The sequence below is a fragment of the Monodelphis domestica genome, chromosome 7 (genome assembly GCF_027887165.1).
Source record: "Monodelphis domestica isolate mMonDom1 chromosome 7, mMonDom1.pri, whole genome shotgun sequence".
Lineage (NCBI taxonomy): Eukaryota > Metazoa > Chordata > Mammalia > Didelphimorphia > Didelphidae > Monodelphis > Monodelphis domestica.
In genome coordinates this window covers 289,284,896-289,309,918 of record NC_077233.1, presented here as the reverse complement: position 1 = coordinate 289,309,918, position 25,023 = coordinate 289,284,896, and the positions used below count along the sequence as shown (strand labels likewise).

At 41.2% G+C, this 25,023-nt stretch overlaps 1 protein-coding gene across 5 annotated transcripts in view; it reads right to left on the bottom strand.

Moving 5' to 3' along the window:
- The window catches only part of SNX24 (sorting nexin 24), a 212,071-nt gene that overhangs the window by 135,206 nt on the left and 51,842 nt on the right, over positions 1–25,023 (bottom strand). The window contains exon 2 of one of the 5 annotated variants that reach the window (XM_016423741.2): positions 17,543–17,637. The exons of the other annotated variants lie outside the window; for them this stretch is intronic. Coding sequence (XP_016279227.2) covers positions 17,543–17,548 — 6 coding nt within the window. The 5' untranslated portion in view covers positions 17,549–17,637. The remainder of the gene's footprint in view (positions 1–17,542; positions 17,638–25,023) is intronic. 5 annotated transcript variants of the gene reach the window in all.

Here is a 25,023-nt window from a genome sequence, read left to right as displayed (position 1 = left end):
CTATTATGAAATTATTCTTTTCCTAATCTGTTTGTATCATTTCTCTAGTGGATATCAGACCTTTTGTGGAAGGGAGGGCTGGGGTAAGGTAAACATTTTTTTCCTTGTTGAATATTTCCTTTCTAACTTAATTGATCTTTGAGGCAAAACGTTTCAATTTTTCATTTTATATCCCATGAGCCTCTCTATTTTTATTCAAGAACTCTTCCACTACCCAGAACTAAAAAAGTTTCTCCAATTTACATATGACATGATCTTTTAAACATAGGTTGTGCATTCATTTGGAGGCAGCAAGTATGCTGAGATGTTAGTTGAAGCCTAATGTCTCATGGATTGCTTTTTAGTTATGACTGTTTTTGTCAAATAACACGTCTTTCCCCAAGGAATTGATGTCCTTATGTTTATCCTGCATTATATTCTTATATCCAATTGTTTCTGGATTGTGTGAACCTAATATGTTCCGCTAATGACCTTTTCTATTTTTTAGTTGCAATCCCAATACTTAACATGTAGGAGGTCCTGGGTTCACATCCGGCCTCCGACACGTCCCAGCTGGGTGACCCTGGGCAAGTCCCTTGACCCCCATGGCCTAGCTCTGACCACTCTTCTGCCTTGGAGCCAATGCACCGTATGGATTCTGAGATGGAAGGTTGGGCTTAAAAAGAACAAAACAAACATATAACTGAACTCTTAATTGAGACTTTTCACTATGTGATCAGGCTTTACTTCCTCTGGGCATCCCAAACGTATCTTTCTCTATTCACACTGCAGTTCAGGAGAGATCAACTCTGACTTGTTTCCCAGGCAGCCGTGCAGGATGCTGAAGTTGGTAATGAGGTCCCTTAAAACCCCTTCCGGTGAGTAGACGGGCGCTTAGAGGAGCATCGGTGTGAGCGAGCCAAGCTCGCACTGCGGCTCGTGCGAGCCGCGCCGAGCCAGACGCGTGGAAGGTGGCGCATCTCCAGACTCTCGTGAAGCGTTTTCTCCTGCACGGAAGAGGCGGCGAGAATGACAAGAGCATCGGCGTTTCCAGCAGGGCGGATCTTGAGCGAAGGCACGCCCGCAGCTTGAGGCTTCATTAAAGTGGAACCAACGCACAACCGGATGTTCTCACAGGTAACTAAGGAGCGGGAAGCGAGCGCCCCCTTGTGCTGGGGGAAAAGGACGTGACGCCGCGGCGAGATATTGTCAGGACGTCGCAGCGACGTCCCGTCGCTGACAAGGCAGCGACGATAGCCCGGGAACTTCATATCACAGGAACAAGAATAGGGTGAGAGCTAGAAGAGCCTGAGATGAGAGATTTAGAGCGAACATTTCTCTGTCTTTATGGACATCCTCAGAGAAGGTCCCCTGCAAAGACATTCATCGAGTCTAAAGCTCCGCGTGACCTCGGAGGACGCGCGGCTCAAACGCCCCCATTTTACAGACGAGGACGTCGAGGCTGAGGAAGGAGAATCGTCTCACCCAAGTCCCGCCAGGACCGGCACCGCCTCTAACCAGCAGCTGTTTGGTGCGTCTGCTGTGGCCCAGCAGGCAGCACTACGAAGAAAGACGAGGAACTTGAGGGGGAAACGGGACACAACCTCCTTTGTTGGCAATAATCTCCCAGCCAAGAAAGTAAGGCACGGAATAAAGTAGAATCTAATGATTCACTCGCAATCGGGCCTCTCTCGCAATCGGTGAACCTTATAGAGGAGAAGAAACAGATGAGTTTTTTCTCATGTCACATATAGCAAATGCCAAGTCGTTTGGGCTGTGGAAGAAGACTGCTGTCCTTAGGCTGGTTAGCTTAAGTCACGTTAATGATCAAATGAATAACTCTGGAACAAAAATGTATTTAGAATATTTCTAGTGGTATAACAACAGAATTTTTTAGAAACTAACCTACTTTCCAGGCATGAAATTATTCTGAGTCAAAGTCCTATGCATGCTCATGACGCACAGGTAGTTTGCAGATGCTGACATCATTTGTGGATGGAATTCCAAGAGATGAAAGCTAATTTCATTAAAATTATATGTTTTGAACAACAAAGCTTAACATTACATATATTCATGGAAAAATAAAGAAAAGCATAAAGATCAGATTTCAACTACTTGATTCTAAAAACATTGAATGTCATTTATTGACTTTAAAATGTCTAATAATCGTTATAAAAAATGAAAACAAAAGTAGAGATAGACACATGTACCCACTTTTAAATATTGACGTAATGACTCTACTTTTGGAATTAAGAAAGTTCCAAATTTTTCTCTTTGCTCATCCAAAGAAACTTTCTTTTAAAAACCCTTCTTAATGTTTAATTTTTAAAATACATTTAATAAAATCTTTGATTTCCATCCAATGTACATAGTGACACCTACTGGCATACTGCTGATGCAACCAATAAATTGGTCTGAATTCAAGTATATTCTAAATAGGAAAATTTCGAAACAAAGAGAATTAAGTAATATAATAACTTTCTACTCTACGTTCAGGAAAAAATGAGATCTTTTCTAAACTCTGAAAAAGAAGCTGACTAGGATCTAAGTTTCTATGACTTGTTTTCAGGTTTGCAAACTCTCTTGAAAGATCTAGAAACTGGAATACATCCCCTTTTAAATCCCTGCATTTAAAGATAGACAGACCACTTCCGTCTCCTCCAAAAACAAATGAGTGGGGAAAAGTTTAAATTCATTATTTGACAAGAAAGGTGTTAGAAAACAAAATGGAAAAGGAAAATACATACTTATGCACGTCCATTTTTAGTTTAAAAATCAAATAATTTAAATCACTATATGTATCCAAAGTAGATTAAATTCGTATTATGTCAATGAACATAGACTCTTAAAAAAACCTCTAGTTTTGCCTCAGTCTTCCTCTTTGGTTCTCGAGAGCAAACAAACTTGGATAACGTTAATCAAATTTCTCCCTATCTTTAGTTCTTTGTGCATGTTACATAAGAACTAGCGGTTTTGAGTAGGAAGAACAGTTTCCGCTCCAGGTACAGTACTATCTAGCTGGATGACTGCAAACCGTCCAAATTCCCCAGACCTCAAGACTTCACCTATAAAGTGAAGATAATCATATACTGCAAGATTATTGTGAGAAAAATATATTTTACAGATCATAAATGCTACAAAATGAGTTTTTAGCAAAAATAAAAATCTGCTTTACTAAATACATTTAGTAAAAATAAAAAAGTTATGATTAGCAGTAAATGTGTAAATAGTCATTACAGACGTGTCGTCCTACCACGTGCCCATCAGGAAAAAAGTGGAGCCTTGACATGGCTCTCTGTCAAGAATTCATCACTGCACAGTTTCCGTGTTCCCCAACAAAAAGATAATGTGATGCTGAGAACAACAGAGAAGACTGAGGGAAGATGACAAGCGCCGCGGCTTTTTCTCGAGAGTAATTAATGCTGCTTCACTTCACTTGGTCTTCAAATCTGCTTAGTTGTTCCGTGCTCTTAAAACAGTGAGAACTGCTCGGAATTAGGAATTCCTGGAAGTTAACAGAAACTACTATGCGATGCTGAGTTGAAAGGGAGGTGGGCAGAGAAGGCGATCCCAGCAAAAAGATGAAGTTTGTTTTAAAGTCATGTGCTGCCTGGAGGGAAGCTTCCGGGCCTGCCTCGTTCTGCGTCCCTCCCGTCCCTCCCGTGCCAGCCTCTTCGCCCCCGCTGGCCTGCCTCATCCTTCGTCCCTTCCGTCCCAGCCTCTTCGCCCCCGCTGGCCAGCCTCATCCTTCCTCCCTCCCGTCCCAGCCTCTTCGCCCTCGCTGGCCAGCCTCATCCTTCGTCCCTCCCGTGCCAGCCTCTTCGCCCTCGCTGGCCAGCCTCTACTCCTCCAGCTGGAGGCCTGGAAACAGCAGACGTCGAGCCCTCTAGGAAACCCTCCACATCAGCCAAAGGCAACCCCAACAACAGGCCGGAGCCGGGGACGCTCCTGCTCGATTCCGCTTAAAAGGCACATAGCGAAGGCTGAGGGAGGTCCCGGGGCCTCCCCCCCCCCCCCACTGTGCTGAGCCTCGGGTCCCGGCTGGGACCTCAGGGCAAGGGCTCCAGGAGGGGGCGCTGACTGGAGGCTCGGGTCTCTCTCCACAGCTGGCAGGGGGCAGCGCGTAGGGCAGCCTGGTCCTGCCTTTAGCTAGCACCACTCCATCCTGGGCCGGCCTCAGGACACGCCTGGCTTCATTCAAGCTCTCCACAGTGCACCTAAGAGGCCTTCAGAGGGCGGGCGGGGATCTCCTCGAGCCCTCCCCCATCTGCGCTGAGGCCAGCAATAAGCAGGCCGACTGGGATCCCGGGGCGCAGGCTGCACAGGGACCAAGGTACCGCCGCAGGAAGGACAGCACGAGCAGCTGGCAGGGAGGAGGCTGGGAGAAAGGAGGAGAGGAGGGTGCCTGCCTTCAGACTCCACCGCTTCAGCTTCGGCTGGCAGCCGGGGAAGATCTGGCTCATTGATATAACAGGTCAGCTCCATCAGCCTCATTCATGTAATCAGCGGAGCAGAGAAGCCCCTTCAGGACAGAACAGCCCCAACCCACAGATCCAGCAAATAAACAGAGGAGTAAGAATACAGCCAATAAGAAGGAAAGAAGGAAAAAATATGAGTGAACAACAGAAAAAGAAAAAAGAGATGACAATTGGCAGCTTCTATCCAGGTAATGAACAAAGAACAAATGGAACAGAGGAGGACCAAAGAAGACCAAGAAAAAACTTAGCAACTGCAGTGAATTGGACGCGGGCTTTAGAAGAACCCAAAACGCAATTCAAAAAATAATTAAGAGAGGCTGAAGAAAATTGGGGAAAGAACTTAAAAGTGAAAATAGGCCATCTGGAAACAGAGGAACATGAACTGAAACAAGAAAATAGTGTCTTAAAACCCAGAATTGACCAGCTTGAAAATGAGGCAAAGAAAGTTAAAGATGACTTATGTAAGGATAATATGAAGAAGTTAAATCTTATAGCATTCGCTTCGTGGATAAAGAGCAGAGTAACTGTTTGGAGCACAAATTGGATTTTTGGAAGAGATCTGAGTCAAAGTTCTCCGGAATGCTGGGAGAGAGGGTATGCAAGACAAACCGACAATTGTCTTTCTCCCTGGAATGAGAGGAAAAAGCTTCTGTTTATCTCTCTCTACTGTTTGCCAGGAGTTAGAGGAAGAAGAAAACAGATCTTGAAGGTTTTTGGTATTTTCCAGTTACCAATCTAGGGAAACACTAGAATTGAACCTAGTGATTAATTTACTAAGGGTGGTTATTGATTTCATCTTAAGAAGGTCACAGGAATCCTGTTTGGCTCTAGACTCTGAGTGAACACCTCAGCTCAGACATCTGACATTTCTGCTCATTAAACCTGGAATTATTAATTATAATCTTATAAAGATAAAGTGATATGTAGTATAGATTAAGAAATTTGGGGGTTATTTAGGTATCAGGGAACAAGTGTTAGCCTGGGAAACCAGGATCTAAGAGGATTCTTGCAAATCCAGTGGATTTGGGTGGAAGTAGATCCCTTTAGCTTAGTAATCCTTTTTATATCCTTATATTCTTTTACATCATGTTATATTTTCAATAAATAGTCTATTTCTTATATACAAAGTCTCCAGAGCATTCCTTGAGATGAGCCCTGAGGACAGTTCACATTTGGACTTCACCTCAAAACCACAAACTGTAGGATACTTTGTTCACCATCTATCCATTTATTTGATCAGTTCCCCACATTATTTTTATACCTACAAAGAAAAACAGACCAAATGGAAAAAAGATGATTCCCCCAAAAATGAAATTCAGTCTTTAAAAAATTAGAATCCAATAACTAGAAGCAAATAACTTTACAAGGCAGCAAGAGTCTATTAAAAAAATTCAAAAGAATGAAAAATTTGAGGAAAATATGAAGCATCTCATTGATAAAACAAAAAAACTGGAAAATAGATCCAGAAGAGCCAATTCAAGAATTATTGGACTACCAGAAAGTCATGACAAAAGAAAAATCCTAGACATAATTCTACAGGAAATTGACCAAGAAAACTGCCCTGACATTCTTGAACAAGAGGGTAGAGACTGAAAGAATCCACAGATTAACTCCTGTATTAAATCCCTAATTGGCAATGTCAAAGAATGTTATAGCCAAGTTCAAGAACTTCCAGACCAAGGAAAAGATACAAGCTGCTAAAAAGAAACTATACAGATGTCATCAAACCACAGTTATGATAACACAGGATCTGGCTGTATCTATACTGAAGGACCAGAAGGCATGGAATATGATATTCTGGAAAGCAAGGGAAGTGGGTCTACAACCAAGAATCACCTACCCAGCAAAACTGACTATATTCTTACACAGCAAAGTATGATTGTTTAATAAAAGACTTCCAAGCATACTTAAAGAAAAAACCTGACTTAAATGGAAAACTTGATGCCTAAACACAGAACCCAAGAGAATCACCAAAAGATAATCAAGAAAAGGGGAAAAAAACTTTTTTAAGAGGCTCAGTAAGTTCAAATTATTTGTATTCCTATAAGACAAGATGATATTGGTAAATCTTAAAGATTGTTATTATCATCAGGGTAGCTAGAAGTATAGTTTGAGGGAACAGTGATAAACTATATAGGATAATATGTCAAAAAATATAAGAACTAGGGGTAAAAAAGGAGATAATACTAAGAGAAATGGGAAAAGAGATAAAATGGGGTAAATATATATTTCATAAAGAAGTACATGGGGAGGGGGGAAAGAAGACCCATATAATGGAAGGATAGAAGAGGCTGGCAACAGGAAATACTTAAATCTTACATGCACTGAAATTGACTGAGAGAGGGAAGAACAATCAGATTCATTGGGGCATAGAATTGATTTGTGCCCTATAGAGAAGCAGAAGGGTAACAAGTGGTCTGGTGGGGAGGAGAGCAATACAAGGGAGGAAGAGATTGGGGGTCATTTAAAAGGCACTATAGTAAGAGGGGAGTAAATAAGAGAGGAGGGGAGGGAAGGGAGTAACATTAGAGAGGGGAAAGGGGGAAGACTGACTAAAAGTGAAAAGTTGAAGGGGAGGGCAAGAGGGATAAAAGAAAAGGCAGAATCAAAGGAGACAGTCAAAATGGAGGGGAATACACAAACAGTAATCATAACTGTAACTGTGAATGTTAATGGGATGAACTCACCAATAAAAAGGAAATAGCAGAATGGATTAAAAACCAGACTCCTACCATATGCTATCTACAAGAAACACACTTAAGGCAGGTAGGTAGTCATACACAGGGTAAAGGTAAGATGGTGGGGCAGAATTTACTGGGCTGTACCTGAGACAAAGAAGGCAGGAGTAGCAATTATGATCTCAGACAAAACTAAAGTAAAAATAGATCTCATCAAAAGAGATAAGGAAGGTAATTATATCTTGATGAAAGGCAGTATGAATAATGAAGAAATACCAATACTCAACATATATGCACCAAATGGAATAGCATTCAAATTTCTAAAGGAAAAACTAAAAGAGTTTAAGGAGGAAATAAATAGTAAAACCATACTTGTGGGGAACCTCAACCTTCCACTAGCAGAACTAGATAAATTGACATAAGAAAGAAATAAGGAAAGTGAATGAAATTTAGAAAAATTAGAGCTAATATATTTCAGGAGAAAAATGGGGATAAAAAGGAATATATATTCTTTTCAGCAACACATGGCACATATACAAAGATTGACCATGCATGAGGGCATAAAAACATTGCAATCAACTGTAAAAAAGCAGAAATAATAAATGCAATTTTTTCAGACCATAATGCAATAAAAATCATGATCAATAAGGCTTATGGAAAAGCAGGTTTAAAATTAATTGGAAACTAAATAATCTAATTCCTCATAACTGGTTGGTCAAAGAACAAATCAAAGAAACAATTACTGATTTCATCGAAGAAAATAACAATGAGGAAAGAGCATATCAAAATCTATGGGATGTAGTCAAAGCAATACTCAGGGGAAAATTTATATCCCTGAGTGTATATATCAACAAATCAGAGAGGGAAGAGGTCAATGAATTGGGCATGCAACTTAAAAAACTAGAAAGAGAACAAATTAAAAATTCCCAAATAAAAATTAAATTGGAAATCCTAAAAATCAAAAGAGAAATTAATAAAATTGAAAGTAAAAGAACTATTGTACTAATAAATAAGACTAGGAGCTGGTACTTTGAAAAAAATAAAATAAAGTATTGATTAATTTAAAAAAAGTAAAAGAAAATAAAGTTAACAGTATCAAAGATGAAAAAGGTGACCTCACCTCTAACGAAGAGGAAATTAAGGTAATTATTAAGAACTACTTTGCTCAATTATATGGCAATAAATATGACAATCTAATTGAAATGGGTGAATATTTACAAAAATATAAATTGCCAAGATTAACAAAAGAGGAAATAGAATACTTAAACAATCCCATCTCAGAAAAAGCATGTGAAGAAGCCATCAAGAAATTATTTTTCTCCCTAAGAAAAAATCCCCAGTACCAGATGGATTCACAAGATTCTATCAAACATTTAAAGAACAATTAATTCGAATAATATACAAACTATTTGACAAAATAAGTAGTTTTACCAAATTCCTTTCATGAGAAAAATATGGTACTAATTCCAAAGCCAGGCAAACCAAAAACAGAGAAAGAAAACTACAGATCAATCTCCTTAATGAACATAGATGCAAAAATCTTAAATAGACTACTAGCAAAAAACACTGGCTTCCCAATCATTGACCTCCTCAATTACATTAACTCCTGGACAAGGAATTCCATGCCTCAGATAAGGGTACTCATCTTCCTCAGTTGAAACCTGGACTCACACATTTAACTAGATATGTGACATGGGGAAAGTCATGTAACCCTATCTGTCTCTGTGAAATGAGCTAGAGAAGGAAATGGAAAACCACTCCGGTATCTTTGCCAAGAAAACCTCAAAATAAGGTTATGAAAAGTCAGACATGACTTAACAACAACATACATTGACTCCACCTGTGGAAGGGAAAACTAAAGCAAGTTCTGGACTTTCTGCCACTGAGTTGGAACAAAAAAGTGGAAATATTAGAGATATTGACAAGACAGACAGTTGGTGGGGGAAGGGGCAACTGGGAGTGGCAGTTGGTCTTGTGACTAGTACTTCCTTCCTAGCCCTGGAACTGGTAGGAGCCTCTCTCCCTATCTCTGGATAGAAGTGGCTCTGTTCCTGAATTTCCCAACTGTGTACTCTACCTGGATCCCTGTGATCATGTTCATCGAACAAAGGAACTTAAGGAAAGCAGTTTGGACTGTAAGGCCGGTCTTTAGGGCATCAGGCCGAAGAGACAGGCCCAACTAGCTCTTAACGTCAGAACTTTCTTCCTCTTGCTGTCTACTGCTAAGATTTTGAACTTAAGAAAACTAGCACAGATTAGCATAGACAGGAATAACGGAAACCCTCCACCAGCCTGTGAGGCCTGGCCGTAGCTCAAAAGCTGAAAGAGACTCAAACCTCATCTAGGGAAATCCCTCTTCCCTGATACCTCTTTATTGAATATCACAGTCAGATAAGAGGGCTAACATTTCAGGGGACATAGAGGGAGCTAACCTCAGGACAGCTATTCAACTATAAACAGTCCTTATTGGACCCCTGCTGGGCAACCTTGGTCTGGGGAAGGCTTGTCCCTCAGAAGGGTCTGTGCTTACCTGCTACATCAATCCATAGAGAAGACATCCCCTCAGCTATCATAAGTGGCCCATTTCTCGGGAACCCCATTTTTCAAAATAACCTCTCGGCAGGGGGCATCTCTCTCCTTTTACCTCATCGGCAGCCATATTCCCTCTCTCCCTTCAACTCCTCCTTTTCCTCCTACAAAACCTTCCATATCCCCTGTTCTTCAATCCCATCCCATTGTCACTAAAAGTATTACACACCTAAGTCAGACACAGGGGTGGCCAAACTATGGATTACAAGTTTCCTACTTCCCAAGATCCAGAACTCTGAAATTTCTTTTTTGGAAACAATCCCCTGACCTTTCCCAATGCTTCACTCTTATTTTAAATTCTAATCACTCTATACCTCTCTGGCCCTAATCACATTTTCTTCTCTTCTTTATTTTGCCCCCTGAAATTAATCAATTCAACGCTACCCTGCCTTCTACCTTAGCTGGAATGCTATGTCCTATCAGACACCTTTTCTTTTCAAGTCAATGCTCGGTACATAGTAGACTCTTAATAAATTCTTGCTAACTTGACCTTTTCAAACTCCAACTCAGACATAGAGAAAGCAATATCCTGCATCTGATATGTCCCAATTTTTGATTCATAAAATACAGACACCTTACATACTGGGAAAGAGAATTCTTTACTCTATTGTCTATCCTGAGTTAACACTATCTTAAGTACCCCTACTTAGTACTTCACTAGACTGAAGACAGGGTTAACTCCCCTTTGTCTACTTTTGAATTGAATCAACAAAAAACTAAACACCCTACTTAGTACTAGGTGAAAAGTAGGAAGTTACTTCTAGAATTCACAACCTTAGGAATTCAATCAAATGAGGAAACTGTGAACTTTTTTTTATGAGAACTTAACTTTCAGAAGGTGAGAAGTCAATCCAACAGAGACTACCCCCTGAGAAGTGCTAGGCAATTTGGAAACTGTGATTGGCCCCTGTGAAGAGGGAACGGGACAAGAAGTCACCATAAAAAGCAAGCCCCGAACTCCTTCAGGGCAGATTGTCTTTGAGAAGATAGTCTGAAGAGATTGTCTTCTGGAGATAGTTTAGATAGTCTTCAAGGGAGCTTCACTGGAGACTAAGGCTTCTCCTTGGACTCTCAGTCTTTGGGTGAGTAAAAGGCTGATCCCTTTCCTAGCTTCTGGATAGACTAGTTTCCATCTTAGAGGAGGCTACGTGGTCACTGTGAAGATGGAATTAACTCTCCTCTGCCCATGTTTAGATAAAATCTATAACTGGGCAGAGTTTTATATTAACCCATTACTTTCTGCCCCTTAAATTATTCACTACCAGCCTTCCTAGTTGAGAGCTAATTAATCTCTTCATGGATTAAGAAGACCCAAAGCAAAACATTTAGGTTGAAAGGATATATAACTTCTCTATCCCCTTCATATTTCTCTTCTTTATTGCTTCCTCTCTATTTGTAAATACTTGTAAATAAATTTCTGACTCAAGATATAATAAATACTGGTGACCACATAATTTCATATAATCGTCATCCAACCATTAATTTTAACTTTTACAATTCATATATCCCACATCCAGTGAAAAATAAAAGTATGACTTCCCCTATGCTCACCACATCCTCTGCTTCCCTACACACAAAGGAACCTTAGGATATCAAAACTGGAAGAGATTTCAGTTCAGTGATTATCTAGTTCAAGTTGTATCTGTAATGTAAATCTCTACAATATTTTTTTTAAATGATCATGCAGACTTTGCATGAAGACCTCTAATGGCTAGAACATGAGGCAACCTATTCTCTTTCTGGACAAATCAATTGATTAGAAAAGTTTTCCTTCCATTGAACCAAAATATGTCACTCTGAAACTTAATCCCAGTGGTCCTTCCCTTTAGGGTCAAGGAGAATAAGGGGACTCTCTCCATATGCCAGCCCTTCAAATATACAAAAATAGCCATCAACCACTCAAGTATTCCCTTTTCCAAGGTTAACATTGCAAGTATTATATAACATGGTTTCACATGTTACAAATAGAATGTATAATGAAGCATTCATTCCAGTATTTAAATAGTAACAGAAAAAACACCATAAACAAGACCATCTATAGGGGCCACTGCCAATAACTCTTTGTCTACTTTGTCTTTGACTCATAATATACTTTAAAAGGTCAAATCAAGTTAAAATTGGACAGAACAATACAAATGTCACTTAAATCCAGCTTCCAACCTCATCATTCCACATAATTTGTTTTCTCCTAAGATACCAAAGATCTCCTAGCTGCCAAATCTTTTCTTAGTCCTTATTCTCTGTGACCTCTTATGCGCTCTGCTGGACTTGCTCTTCTCTAGATTTTCAGGAGCCCATTCTCCCCTGAGTCTCCTCTTCCTTATCTTCTCAGGATCCTCACTCAGGTCACTCCCTCCAACCAGGGCTGTTCCACAGGGTTTTGTCCTGGGACCTCTTCAGATCTCCCTCTATACTACTTTGCTTGATAATCTCACCAGTTCCAACCAATTTAATTATCAAGTATAGCTGTCTAGCCCACCTCCCCGCTGACTACCAGTTCTGCATCTCCAACTGCCTTTCCAAAAGTCCTAAACTAGATGATCAAGCAGTCATCTTAAATTCAGCACATGCAAAACGGAACTCATACTCTTTCAACCTAAATCCTCCCCACCTTTAAAGTCCCCTATTACTGTGGCAGCTATCACCATCCTCACGGTCTCTGAGATCCAAAATCTAGATATGTTCTTTGACTCTCCACTATCTCTTACCCCAATATTGAGCCCCGGAACTATTGTTCTAGTAGGTTTCCCTGGCTCGGGTCTCTCCAATCTGTCCTCCTTTCAGTAATCACATAGGATGCCCGTACTCAATAAACCCTGCCTGTGTTACCTTCCCAACCTTCTTTGTCCTCATTCCCTGCCTCACAGTCTCCATTTCAGTGACACTGGCCTATTAGCTGTTGCACGAACAAGATATTACCATCTGTCAGCAATGGGCATTTTCTCTGCTGTTCTCCATGCCTGGAACCCTCTTCCTCATTCTTGCCTCCTGGCTTCCTTCTCTCAACTAAAATCCCAATTTCTAAGAGATCCCTTCCCAGTCCTTCTTAATACTCTGCTTTCCCGCTTTGAGCAATTTATGTAGGTTGTGTGTGTATGTGCTTTTGTGCATGTGCGTGTATGTGTGCGCACGTGTGCGTGTATGTGCATGCACGTGTGTGCGTGCATGTGTGCACATATGTGCGTATGTGGGTGCATGCATGTGTGCACACGCACTGCATGTGTGTGCGTGTGCATGTATGTGTGTATGTGTGTGCGTGTGCTGCATTGTGCATGCATGTTGCATGTGTGCATGTTGCGTGTGTGCATGTGTTTGAGTGTGTCTACGTGTGTGCACGTATGTGCACGTGTGCATGTATGTGTGCGAGTGTGCGTGTGTTTGAGTGTGTGTGTCTACATGTGCGTGTGTCTATGTGTGTGCGTGTCTACTGCGTGCGCATGTGTGTGCGTGTGTGTATGTATAGAACGCTTGCTGTCTCCCTCACTCAATCGTGAGCTCTTTCAGGGCAGAGTGGTCCATTGCCTCCTCACGTCCACAGCCTTTAGCATAAGGCCTGCTTCACTTCATTGCCTTCCTTTCCGGCCAGTCAATCCGCAGCCCCTCGGACGAGGTTCGCCCCTACAAAGTGGAGCCGCCCGCGTCACGAGGATGGCCCGGAACGCTGAGCGCTCAGGGAGAGCAGCTGGCCAGCGGCGGCCGCCCAGGAGGGGACAGCCGTGCGCGCTCGGGCTGCCGTGATTCTGGGTCCTGCCCAACGTCCATGCGCCGAGCCCGGAGACCGGCGGGGCGGACCCTGTCCGTGTAGGGGCAGCTCGACGGCGCCCCGGGGGGCGGGGGTCCCTGGCCTGCTCCGCCGCCCTCTCCTCCGACATCAGTTTAATCAACCAAACGCTGCGGAGCGGCGCCTAAGGAGGCGGACGGAGCTCCATCAGCAGGCCCGGGCGAGGCCCAGCACGAGGCCGCCACGTGGGTCCCGCCGTCCTCCTCAGCCCCGTTTCAGGACCCAGGAAGTCTGGACGGCGTTTTCGTTCGCCTCTCAGGCAAACGTGGGCCTGCAGGACCCTCTGAAGCCCGTCCACGAGTAGATGACGGGAGCGTTGGGCAGCCATGTGTCCAACTGCAAACTAGAGATCTGCCTAGCCACGGGCTCCATGTCTCCTTCAGCCTGGGGCCCCGGAGGCCTGGAAGACTTAAAGGGCCAGCACGCAAAAACGTCTTTCCTTTCAAACTTGAAATACACACAGATCTGAAGAACAGCAATGGAAGTGATGCCGTGAGACCCTGGGCAAGTCACTTGACCCCCATGGCCTAGCCCTGACCACTCTTCTGCCTTGGAGTCAATACATAGTATTGACTCCAAGATGGGAGGTGAGGGTTGAAAAAGAAAAAAAAAAGACCAAGCAAGAAATAGAGAACATTACAAAATGCAACATGAATGACTGATTATATCAAATTATAAAGGTTTTATACAAACAAAACGAATGCAACCAAAATCAGAAGGAAATAAACTAAAAACATTTTTATAACAAAACTCTCTAACAAAGGTTTAATTTCCCAAATACATAAGGAACTAAGTCAAATGTACAAAAAATCAAGCCATTCCCCAATAGACAAATGGTCAAGGGACATGAAGTGTCAGTTTTTCACCTAAAGAAATCAAAACTATCAATAAGCACATGAAAAAGTGTTCTAAAACCCTCCTGATTGGAGAAATACAAATAAAAACAACTCTGAGATACCACCGTATACCTACTAGTAGCAATGCAATGATCCAGGATAATCTAGAGGAATTTATGAGAAAAAATGCAATCCAAATCCAGAGAATGAAAATGGGAGTAGAAATGCAGAAAAAATATGATCAATCACATGGTTTGATGGCAATATGATTGGGGTTTTGGTATTAAAAGATCGCTCTATTGCAAATATGATCAATTTGGAAATAGGTTTTGAACAATGATATATGTATAACCCAATGGAATTGTTTATCAGTATCAGGATGGGGGAGAAAAAAGGGGTGGGAAAAATCATGAATCATGTAACCCTGGAAAAATATTCTAAATAAATAATTTTTTAAGAGTATAGAGTGAGTACATTCTTTTTTTCAGAATCAGTTACTAAACATTTACCAGCACATCATTCAGTTTGATTGTAAAGAGTACCATTTCATCTGAAAACAGGAACATCCAGAGAACCTCACCATCCACAAAGAATCCCTCTTCAAATCTAAATTCAACTGGATTTCCATGGGAAATACCTTTGTCAAGCAAGCACTTCTCTGTTTTATGCCAATAGATATACAAGAAAGTCAACTCTGCCAACTCTTTTCTTTGCCTTTCCAAAAAGAGACAATGGTTAGTCCTTCCACTTCATTTTAGCTGTCATTTGTCTTCTATTTAAATTTCTGTTCTGTGGAAAGATAAAACCAAAATAGTTTCTACCCTAAAAGAACCTACATTTTATTAGGGAAAACAGCAAATGTATATATAAATAAATACAAAATGCTTACAATTTGGGAGGGGAACTTTAGAATTACGTTCATAAAGCCTAATGTAAAAAGTAGAACTTGAGAAACATTGAAGGCTTTCTAGGCATAGGGAGCAGCCTGTGCAAAAGTATAGATATGGAAGAAGTAATGTTGCTTTAGAGAAGAATAATTAAGTAGGTCACTATGGCTAGACTACAGATTGTGAGTAGGGGAATAATGTGAAATAATCTGGAAAGACAGATTAGATAAAAACAATGAAGAGATTCTCCAATTGATAAATGGGCAAGGGACATGAATAGGCAATTTTCAGTTAAAGAAATCAAAACTATTAATAAGCACATGAAAAAGTGTCCTAAATGTCTTATAATCAGAGAGATGCAAATCAAAACAACTCTGAGGTATCACCTCACACCTAGCAGATTGGCTAACATGACAGCAAAGGAAAGTAATGAATGCTGTTGGGGATGTGGCAAAGTCGGACATCAATGCATTGCTGGTGTAGTTGTGAACTGATCCAACCATTCTAGAGGGCAATTTGGAACTATACCAAAGGGCAATAAAAGACTGTCTGACCTATGATCCAGCTATAGCACTGCTGGGTTTGTACCCCAAAGAGATAATGGAGAAAAAGACTTGTACAAGAATATTCATAGCTGCACTCTTTGTGGTGGCCAAAAATTGGAAAATGAGGGGATGCCCTTCAATTGGGGAATGGCTGAATAAATTATGGTATATGTTAGTGATAGAATATTATTGTGCTCAAAGGAATAATAAAGTGGAGGAATTCCATGGGAACTGGAACAACCTCCAGGAAGTGATACAGAGTGAAATGAACAGAACCAGGAAAACATTGTACACAGAGACGAATACACTTTGGTACAATCGAATGTAATGGACTTCTCCATTAGTGGCAGTGCAGTGACCCTGAACAACCTGGAGGGATCTACAAGAAAAACCACTATCCACATTCAGAGGAAAAACTGTGGGAGTAGAAACACAGAAGAAAAACAACTGCTTGAGCACATGGGTCAATGGGGATATGATTGGGGATATAGACTCTAAATGATCATCCTAGTGCAAACATCAGCAACATGAAAACAGTTTTTGACCAAAGACACATGTAAAACCCAGTGGAATTGTGAGTAGGTTACAGGAAGGGGTGCGGGGAGGGAAGGGAAAGAATATGATTCTTGTAACCAAGGAATAATGTTCTAAATTGACCAATTAAATAAAACTAAAAAAAATGATGAAGAGCTTTGAATGACAAAATTTTGCATTTCCCATTTAAAGTAGCTCTAGAATATTTATAATCAGTTTTAAAAGTATGTGAATTTAAGCAACTTCTACTCCCTTTTCCACCATTGTCCCTTGATACAATAGTATGAGGGTTATTTTGTATTGCCTGCTTTACTTAGCCCCAAAATTATTACCAAGTTCAGAACATTTGAAACAATTTAAAATTTCAACATTTACAAAGATTACCCATAATTTAGACAATAAACTCAGCAAAAACAAAAACTTACTCTACAGAAAAGATCTATCAGAACTTTCTTTGATACCTTTTACTAGATATATGGATAAACTATGTTGGGATGAGTGGTAAACAAAGATTAATCAGATATGAGAAGTCTACAATGCCAAGCACTTTTGGAATGCTTGTTCAGGTCTCTTGCACAGCTTAATATTACTTACTGGAATCTCAGCTAAGAGTTTCACTTCAGGAAAACAGCAATCGTGGCTATTAAGCAGAGTTACTTCTGCAATTTTAAAAACAGCTATTTCCCAAAGCATTTTAGAGCTCAAAAAAACTTGCAAGATCATCTAGTCCAACCCCCTCATTTCACAAAGGAGACCATTACATTGCTTAGGAGTTAAGTAACTCATCCAAGGTCACAGTGAGTTTATCAGTAGAGATCTCCAGACTCCACTACTCTTTCAGATGTGCTCTGAAACTTTGCCCCCAGAGAGTTCCATCTACTAAAAGAGGAACCATTTCCTACTTAGCGTGGATTATTTGGGGTTATTTTTACTTTAGTTATAACCGGAGGTCTTTTTACACTGACTTCCTAGCAAAGATTCCACATCACTTTAAAGCTTATCCACATTCTGCAGTGATCACCCCCCAAAATGGGTTATGACTCCTCATTAGTCACTTGGCGCTTGGAAACCTAGAACTTCAGGGAACCAGCATGTAAAACAAGTCCAGAAGTACAGGCATCAACTGAATAGCGGCAAAAATCATCGGAAAGACTCAAAAACACAAAGTTCAAAGGATGAACATTTTGATTAGTTAATTAGCCAACCAAAAGAAACAAAGGATAAGGGGACACTACCTTCATTTGTTAGTCTCGTTTCAGGGACAGTCATTTTCCTAACTTCACTCATCTTGGGGCTCCAGACAGTTTACTTCCTAGGATTGGTTCATGACCTAAGAAGTGGAGTAAATAGGGGAGGGAGAGAAGAAAAGAACAGAAGTGATAGGGGAAATGGACCTAAAAGGAGAGGCAAGAATTGAAAAATGGATAATAGAGAAAAGAGCTAATAGCAACATGAACATTTATTCTGTTAAAAGTGAAATCTCTATATCCTATTCCACAACTAATCTTGTACCTGATGTTTTACTGTATTTTAAATTAATACTATTTTATTTTACTTTTATTACATTAGATACATTTATTATTTTAAAATAAATAGGTATTTTTGTACATTGACAAAAAGAAATCAATCAGCAGTGGAGTGTTTAAAAGTATATACATGATCTCAGTGAGAAAGTGTAACATGTCAAGGACTCTGAGTTAGAATCCTAGGTGCCAGAATTGTGCTATCCTAAAAAGTAATGGAAAAATCAGGAATGGGGGCTCCTGTCATTCTACTTTCACCAGTGAACATGACAACTCATCTCATTTACCCAACCCAAAGTAAAGTAAATGACAAAATAATAAGTCCAGCTGAGAGTGCTTCTTCATTAAATCAAATGCAATCTTTCAAACACAGGTTCACTGGAATTCATAAATTTGTTTTGTTTCTATTTGGATAATTATCTCAATATAATTAGTTATCTTTGCAATGCTATACTTATACACCACACCTCAGGGGAGCATCTTCTCTCCTACAGATATCCCGGTACAGTCTGTCCAAAAGTCACCCTCTCTTCTCCCTAATTTCTCGTCATTGCTTGGGGTGCTGCCATCCCACTGCCAAGGCTGACAGCCCAAGAGTTGTCCCTTCCTTGACACTCTCTCTGACCTCCTCCAATATTCAGCCTGTTGCTAAGTCCCATCCATGGCACTCTCGCACGTGCTCTCTCTTTTCTCCTCTGACGCTGCCATCGCCCTAGTGACGTTCTGCTGCTCTCGCCTTCCAGCGGGATCCTTGCGAGGGCTACAGCCAAAGGAATGACCAAGTGACCAATGTGTGGCCCTTTAAGTGTCAGCCCATCTTCCACTAGACTGTCTGTCCTGGGGATGACACAGCAGAGTTCTGAGCCTGTTTTCTACCAACGGTTCTTGGCGTAACACCACAGTCAATACTTGGTTCACTAATTGAAATCAAATGAACATCGATGGAGGAAGCATACCCGTCGGGGTCGGTAAGCTTCGGCATTAAGAAGGCCACCCTCCGGGCCCAGCTTCCAGAACCTGAGAGGAGGGACCAAAGGTTGGGGACCTGCGAGGGTGAGGGAGGTTTGGGGAGAGTCGCCCCATCCAGAGGAGCCAGCGCAGGCAGCGAGGCCGCCGTTGGCCTTGCTCATAGTGTCCTCTGGCTGCCTTTCCTGGATGTGTGTGACTGACTGACTCTGAAGCCCTTCCGATAGGCGAGTCATTGGAGAAATGCGCCACAGCCCTCCTAACCACTGGACACGTTTAGTTCACTACTGGATCTTGAGTGACGTGTCCGGTGCTCACTCATAGCATGTAGGGAGAATTTTAGTGGGAAAAGACCATCTTTGGAAGGAAGAGCCTGCAGTCAAAAGTCCGAAACAATTTCCTTCGGGCGAGCCAGCCTGCCCTCCCCCTCCCCCTGCTGAGTTTCAGCCCTAGTCCCCTGGTTGAATGGAATGTCTGTCCAAGGTCTATGTGGGCAGACAGGCTAGTTCGACAGGCCTCCTTTATCTTTTTCCACGTGAATCACATTCTTGGAAATGTCAAACTTCGTATTTCATCCACTTTTCACCATTTTCAGTCTGTCGCAAAATTTCACAGAGATCAACTAGAGCCTTCTCAGCCTGCTTCAGACCGTGCACTACAGCCCCGACGTGGTGCCCTGGTCAGTCCTGGCCGCGTCCAGTTCCAGACACGCAGCTTGCTTTTAGTAATCAAAGAAAACAAGCGCACAGTCGCGACACGGTCCGGGGCACCATGCCGCGTGCTCGTAACCTACAGCCTCTGCCCTCAAAGAGTGTATATCCCACTAGGAAGAAACAACCCGGGCAGCGCTTTGAAGTGCAAAGTTCCTATAAAGTAGCACCGAGTCTTCCAGCTCGGTCAGGAGCAGAAATGCTAAACCGCCCAAATATCCAGCATAGACTGATCAGCTACTGTCTGGCTGCTTCCTCTCCACTGCTCACACCCAAAGTCGTCTCTGCAGCCAGCCTCCGCTCTCCTTCAGCCCTCACCTCAAGCTAGACTACGGCCATGCTTTCCCTTTCTGCCGCCCTTCCCTAACCGCCAAAGTGACGCCTCTGAAGCCGAGGGGCCGCCGTGACACCCGCGGGCTCTCGTTGGTCCCGCTCGGCTTGGGAAGGCTTTCCCAAGCCAGCCCTTTCCTTTTTTACGCCATTAGACATTCTCCTTCACACACGACCCCGCGGACAAACGGAACGCCTCGCCAAGTCTCAGACGTGGCGTTCCATCTCCCGTCTCCCCTCTCTGAAATGCTCCCCCTCTGTCCGTTTTGCTTCTGAGAATCTCTAGCTTCAATGCCTATAATGCTGAAGGTTTCTGAAGCGCTTGAATGTCAGCTGTGCCTGGACTTAGAAGGGATTGAACAAACGGACTGATTGCACACGTCGCCTCTCTTGAGAGTCACCACAGCCCTCTAGGGAGGTGCTATCATCATCCCCATTTTATAAATGAGGAAACTAAGAAGGAGGTGGAAGGGTTACGTAATTGGCCTAGGGTTGCACAACTGTTTGAGGAAGAATTCAAGCTCTTTCTGATTCCAACACTGGGCCATCCAGACCCAGTCTGAGTGCCCCTCCTAGCATTCTGAACTCTGTTACTAAAGCCTCCCTATTTGCCTTTGTACATAGTTTCTGTGCCTCTGAGATTTCACCCCAAAGTCTAGACTTCTGCAGGCCAAAGATCGCTGCACTGTGGCCTTGTTAACCAAAGCTCCTAGTACAGAGCTTGACTTAAGAGTAGGAGCTTGAAAACTGCTTGTTGATAAATGAGACTTCTTGTAATTTATACAGAAAAAATCCCTCCAAAACGAATGCTCCTAGAGCCAGACTATTGAAACTCTAGTCATGGGAAGGATCGCAGAATCTAGAAGGACTCTCTTGTTCGACCTTCCTCTTGCAAATGAAAAGTCAAGAGAGATTAAACACTGGGCCAAAGTTACATAGGTAATATTGGGATCAAGGCAGGATTCAAACCCAGTTCTTCTAACTACAAATCCACGATGCTACATTCTCCAACAGTCCCCTCTTGGGTTCTCTTTTTTCTTTCAAAGATAATTCTAACATTTAGTTATCTGCTTTTCCATAAATAAAAGATTAAAAGTAGTGAATCAGACTGGTAATGAGACAAAGCCTGCTGGAAACACAAGGCATCAAGAAGGGAAGAGTCATCCAAAGTGCTAAAAGAGTCAGAAAGACGAGGGGCACAAGGATTCCATGAAGCATAGCAAGACGAAAAGGAAAACAGCTCTTTGTATCTCAAAATTCCCTAAAGACATCATGGAAAGTACACAGTGATAACAATGTATATGTCACACTCTCTAGACTGGTTATGGATCTCAGCCAGGAGGTTCGGCAACGTTCTTCATTTGAAACAACCAAAAACCCAACAGATGTAAGTAGGGAATCGAATCATCTATAGAGAATCCCTCCTCAACCTGGAGTCTTCTCTGTCTTTCCTCGGTGGCGGTAATGAATACATTTGGTAAGCATGATTCCTTGTTTGCTATCTTGCCTGAGACTGAGGATCTGCTATTAGATGTCTCAGGAAATCTTTAAAGTGCTATTTTTTCCTACCAAATCAAATGCTTTTTTAATAGCTAACGAACAATAAGTATAGCAGCATCTTGTTTTTCTACATCATAAAGTCATTGTATGATGTCAAAGATGTTGCCTACTATCCTCCCATGGAAAAATAAAGCAAGTGAAGGACACTGATTGGTCATGCTATAATGTGGAATTTGGGAAAAAAATAGAACCTGTCCATCACTACGTATGTGTGTAATGTGCACATGAATACATACACATATGAATACATGTGGATACATATATGTGTGTATTGAACAAACTGCTAACATGCATTAGAGCCATCACTGAAAAGAAGAGCAACCTCAACTGCTTTTGAAAAACGGCAAATTCTTCTTTCCCTTACCTCCTGTCTTAGAATCAATAGGAAGTACTGGTTCCAAGTTAAAGGCTAGACAACTGTGAGAGCTAGGAAGTATGAGGTCACATTTGAACCCAGGCCTGCCCAGCTCCAAGCCTGGCTCTCAATCGACTGAACCACTTACCTACCTCCTTGAAACTACAAAATGTTAATGATCCTGAGCTGTTTCTTGAAACAACAGCCCATTTTTTAAAAATTCTGAATTTATTAAACATCCAAAAAGATATTTCCACCAAGTAGAACAGCAAAAGAGAATTCTAGGTGAAACCAGGACTTTATCATGGACAACTTTTTCAAAGCACATAATAAATTACACATGTTACTTTCAAAGCTGTCCATTTTGTCAGTTCATCTAAATTTCCACCTATTCTCTTCTGCTTCAATGATCCTCCTTTCTTTCATTTTTTTTAGCAATACTATAACTATCCATTCTTCAACTATTAGGCATCCGATTTCGTTTTAGTTCTTTACTACAAAAAAAGAGTTTACTTCAATGCATGGGGCTTTCTCTCCCTGGGACGTCCATCCACTATGCTAGACCTCATCTTGCACTAGGGAGTTCCTTTAGGGGACCTCCCCTTTTTTGGAGACAGATCCATCTTTCATACTTTGTCTGAGTTCCTGATTCTCCCAAAATGTACAATCATGAATGAGCTGGCTTTTCATCTTCCCTTAAAGTTCTCTTAGACACCTGGAATCATTTGACTATGGAATATCCCTCAGCTATGCTGGTCCCACCCTCCTTTGGATGAGTTCCCTCTTGGGGTCTCCATTTGTCTTACAAGGGCTCAGATAACTAATGCTTCATTTCTTTTCCTACTGTTATTCCAGACTCTAGAATTTGCCTCTATACATAGCCATGGACTTTGTCATCATGCCCTCACATAGATAACTTTCCTTTCCACCTTTTTGATTTTTTCAGCTAATATTATATTCAAATTGATTTTTCCTTGAATATTTCATGGAATAACATAAATTCATCTGGGTTTCCCCCTTTGTTGAGAGCTCATTTATGCTTTGTTCAATTTCTTTTTCTGACATTGGATTATTTAAATTTTCTACTTCTTGTTCTGTTGACCTGGGTATTTTTCAGTAAATATTTAAAGACCCATCTTCTTGAAAAAAATTTTTTCCAGTTACATTGCAAGAAAAAAAGTACTGTATTTCCTGAAAAATTTAAAATGAATACCACTAAAATAAAAAAGGCAAAAGGATGATGTACAGCAAATGGAAATGGGCAACAGCAACATACTACAAACAAAAATTAGGAAGGGTTTCAAGAATCAAGATAGTGGCATAGGAGCAGGGAAATTCTGAAATTGCTCTGAATATCCTTCCAAACCCATCTTTCAAAGGCATCTCAAAATGACGTTAGTCAAAGCAGGACAAGTGCTAATTAATTGTGAAAGGTAGACAGAGAGACTGGATTTATATGATGTAAGGGGGCAAAAGTGCACAAGGAAAAGAGCAGGTCAAACTACCAACACCCCGCCCCCTGCACCATGCCAAATGCAGAGTCAGGACCTGGGCAACATCCAGATTCTAGGATGCATGCTACACTAACAAGAAAACACCACAGATCTACCCCTGGAGGTTCCAGGACCTGGCAATGAGATTTGGAGCACCAAAGCATTGGGCTCACTCAAGTCTTTAGAGCATGGGCCCCAGCAATGGCAGTGAAGACAGCCTCAGGGCAAAACACTGCAAAGCTTGTTGCTCCAACAAAAAAACACCATAGACTTATGGATGAAGTTCAAAGGTCCAGAGTCTTGGGGTCACTACAGACAGGGAAGTGAAAATAGCCCTAAGGCAAAACCCTGTGACTCAGAAGCTAAGATAGAAATGATCAGCAGCTTGTCTTCCAGCAGAAAAATGAGTAAAAAGCAGCAAAAAAAGCTCTTGACCCTGGAAAATATCTACAGAGAAAAAGAGCAAAAAACAGAATGTTGAGAAACAAGCAAAAATATGCAAACTCTCCCCCCAAAAAATGGAAATTGGTCAAAAGCTGTGGAGGAACTAAAAAAAAAATCTCAAAAACCAAGTAAGACAGATAGAAGAAAAATGGGAAGAAAAGTGGGGAAAAGAAATGAAAGTAATATAAAAAGAAAATGACAGCTTAAAAGGCAAAATTGGTCAAATAAAGTAAGAACAATCGTATGAAGTAATAAGCAAAGTAAAAACTAGAACTGAATTGATTTTTTAAAAAAAGGCAAAAAAGTTCAACAATGAAAGGAGTGACATGAAAAGTAGAATAGACAAAATGGAAAAGGAGACTCAAATGATCATGGATGAAAATCAGTCATTAAAAACTAAAATTGAGCAAGTAGAAGCTAATGTTTCATAAAACAGCAAGAAATAATAAAATAAAAAGAAGAAAACATGAAATTTCTCACTAAAAAACAGCTCTGGACAAAGAAAATGAGGGGATGCCCTCCAATTGGGCGAATGGCTAAACAAATTGTGGTATATGTTGGTGATGGAATACTATTGTGCTCAAAGGAATAATGAACTGGAGGGATTCCATGTGAACTGGGAAGACCTCCAGGAACTGATGCAGAGTGAAGGAGCAGAACCAGGAGACCATTGTACACAAAGATGGATACACTGTGGTACAATAGAATGTAATGAACTTCTCCATTAGTGGCAATGCAGTGATCCTGAACAATTTGGAGGGATTTATGAGAAAGAACACTATCCATACTCAGGAAAAACGGTGGGAACAGAAACACAGAAGAAAAACAATTGCTTGATCACATGGGTTGATGGGAATATGATTGGGAATATAGATTCTAATTGATCACCCAAGTGTAAACATAACAATATGGAAATAGGTTTTGTTCAAGGGCACATGTAAAACTCAATGGAATTGTCTGTAGGCGATGGGAGATGTTGGGGGGAGTGGAGGGAAAGAACATAACTCTTGTAAGCAAGGAAAAGTATTCCAAATTGACTAAAAAATAAAAATAAAAAAACAGCCCTGGAAAATAGATCCAGGAAAGACAATTAAAAAAATTTTTTTAATTTAGAATATGTTTACATGGTTACATGATCCATAATTTTTCCCACCCCTCTTCTCTCCCCTCTTCCAGCACTGACAAGTAATTCCACTGGGTTATGCATGTATCACTGTTCAAAACCTATTTCCACATTATTCATACTTGCAATAGAGTGATCTTTTAATGCCAAAACCCCAATCATATCCCCATCAAACCATATGATCAATCATATGTTTTTCTTCTGCATTTCTA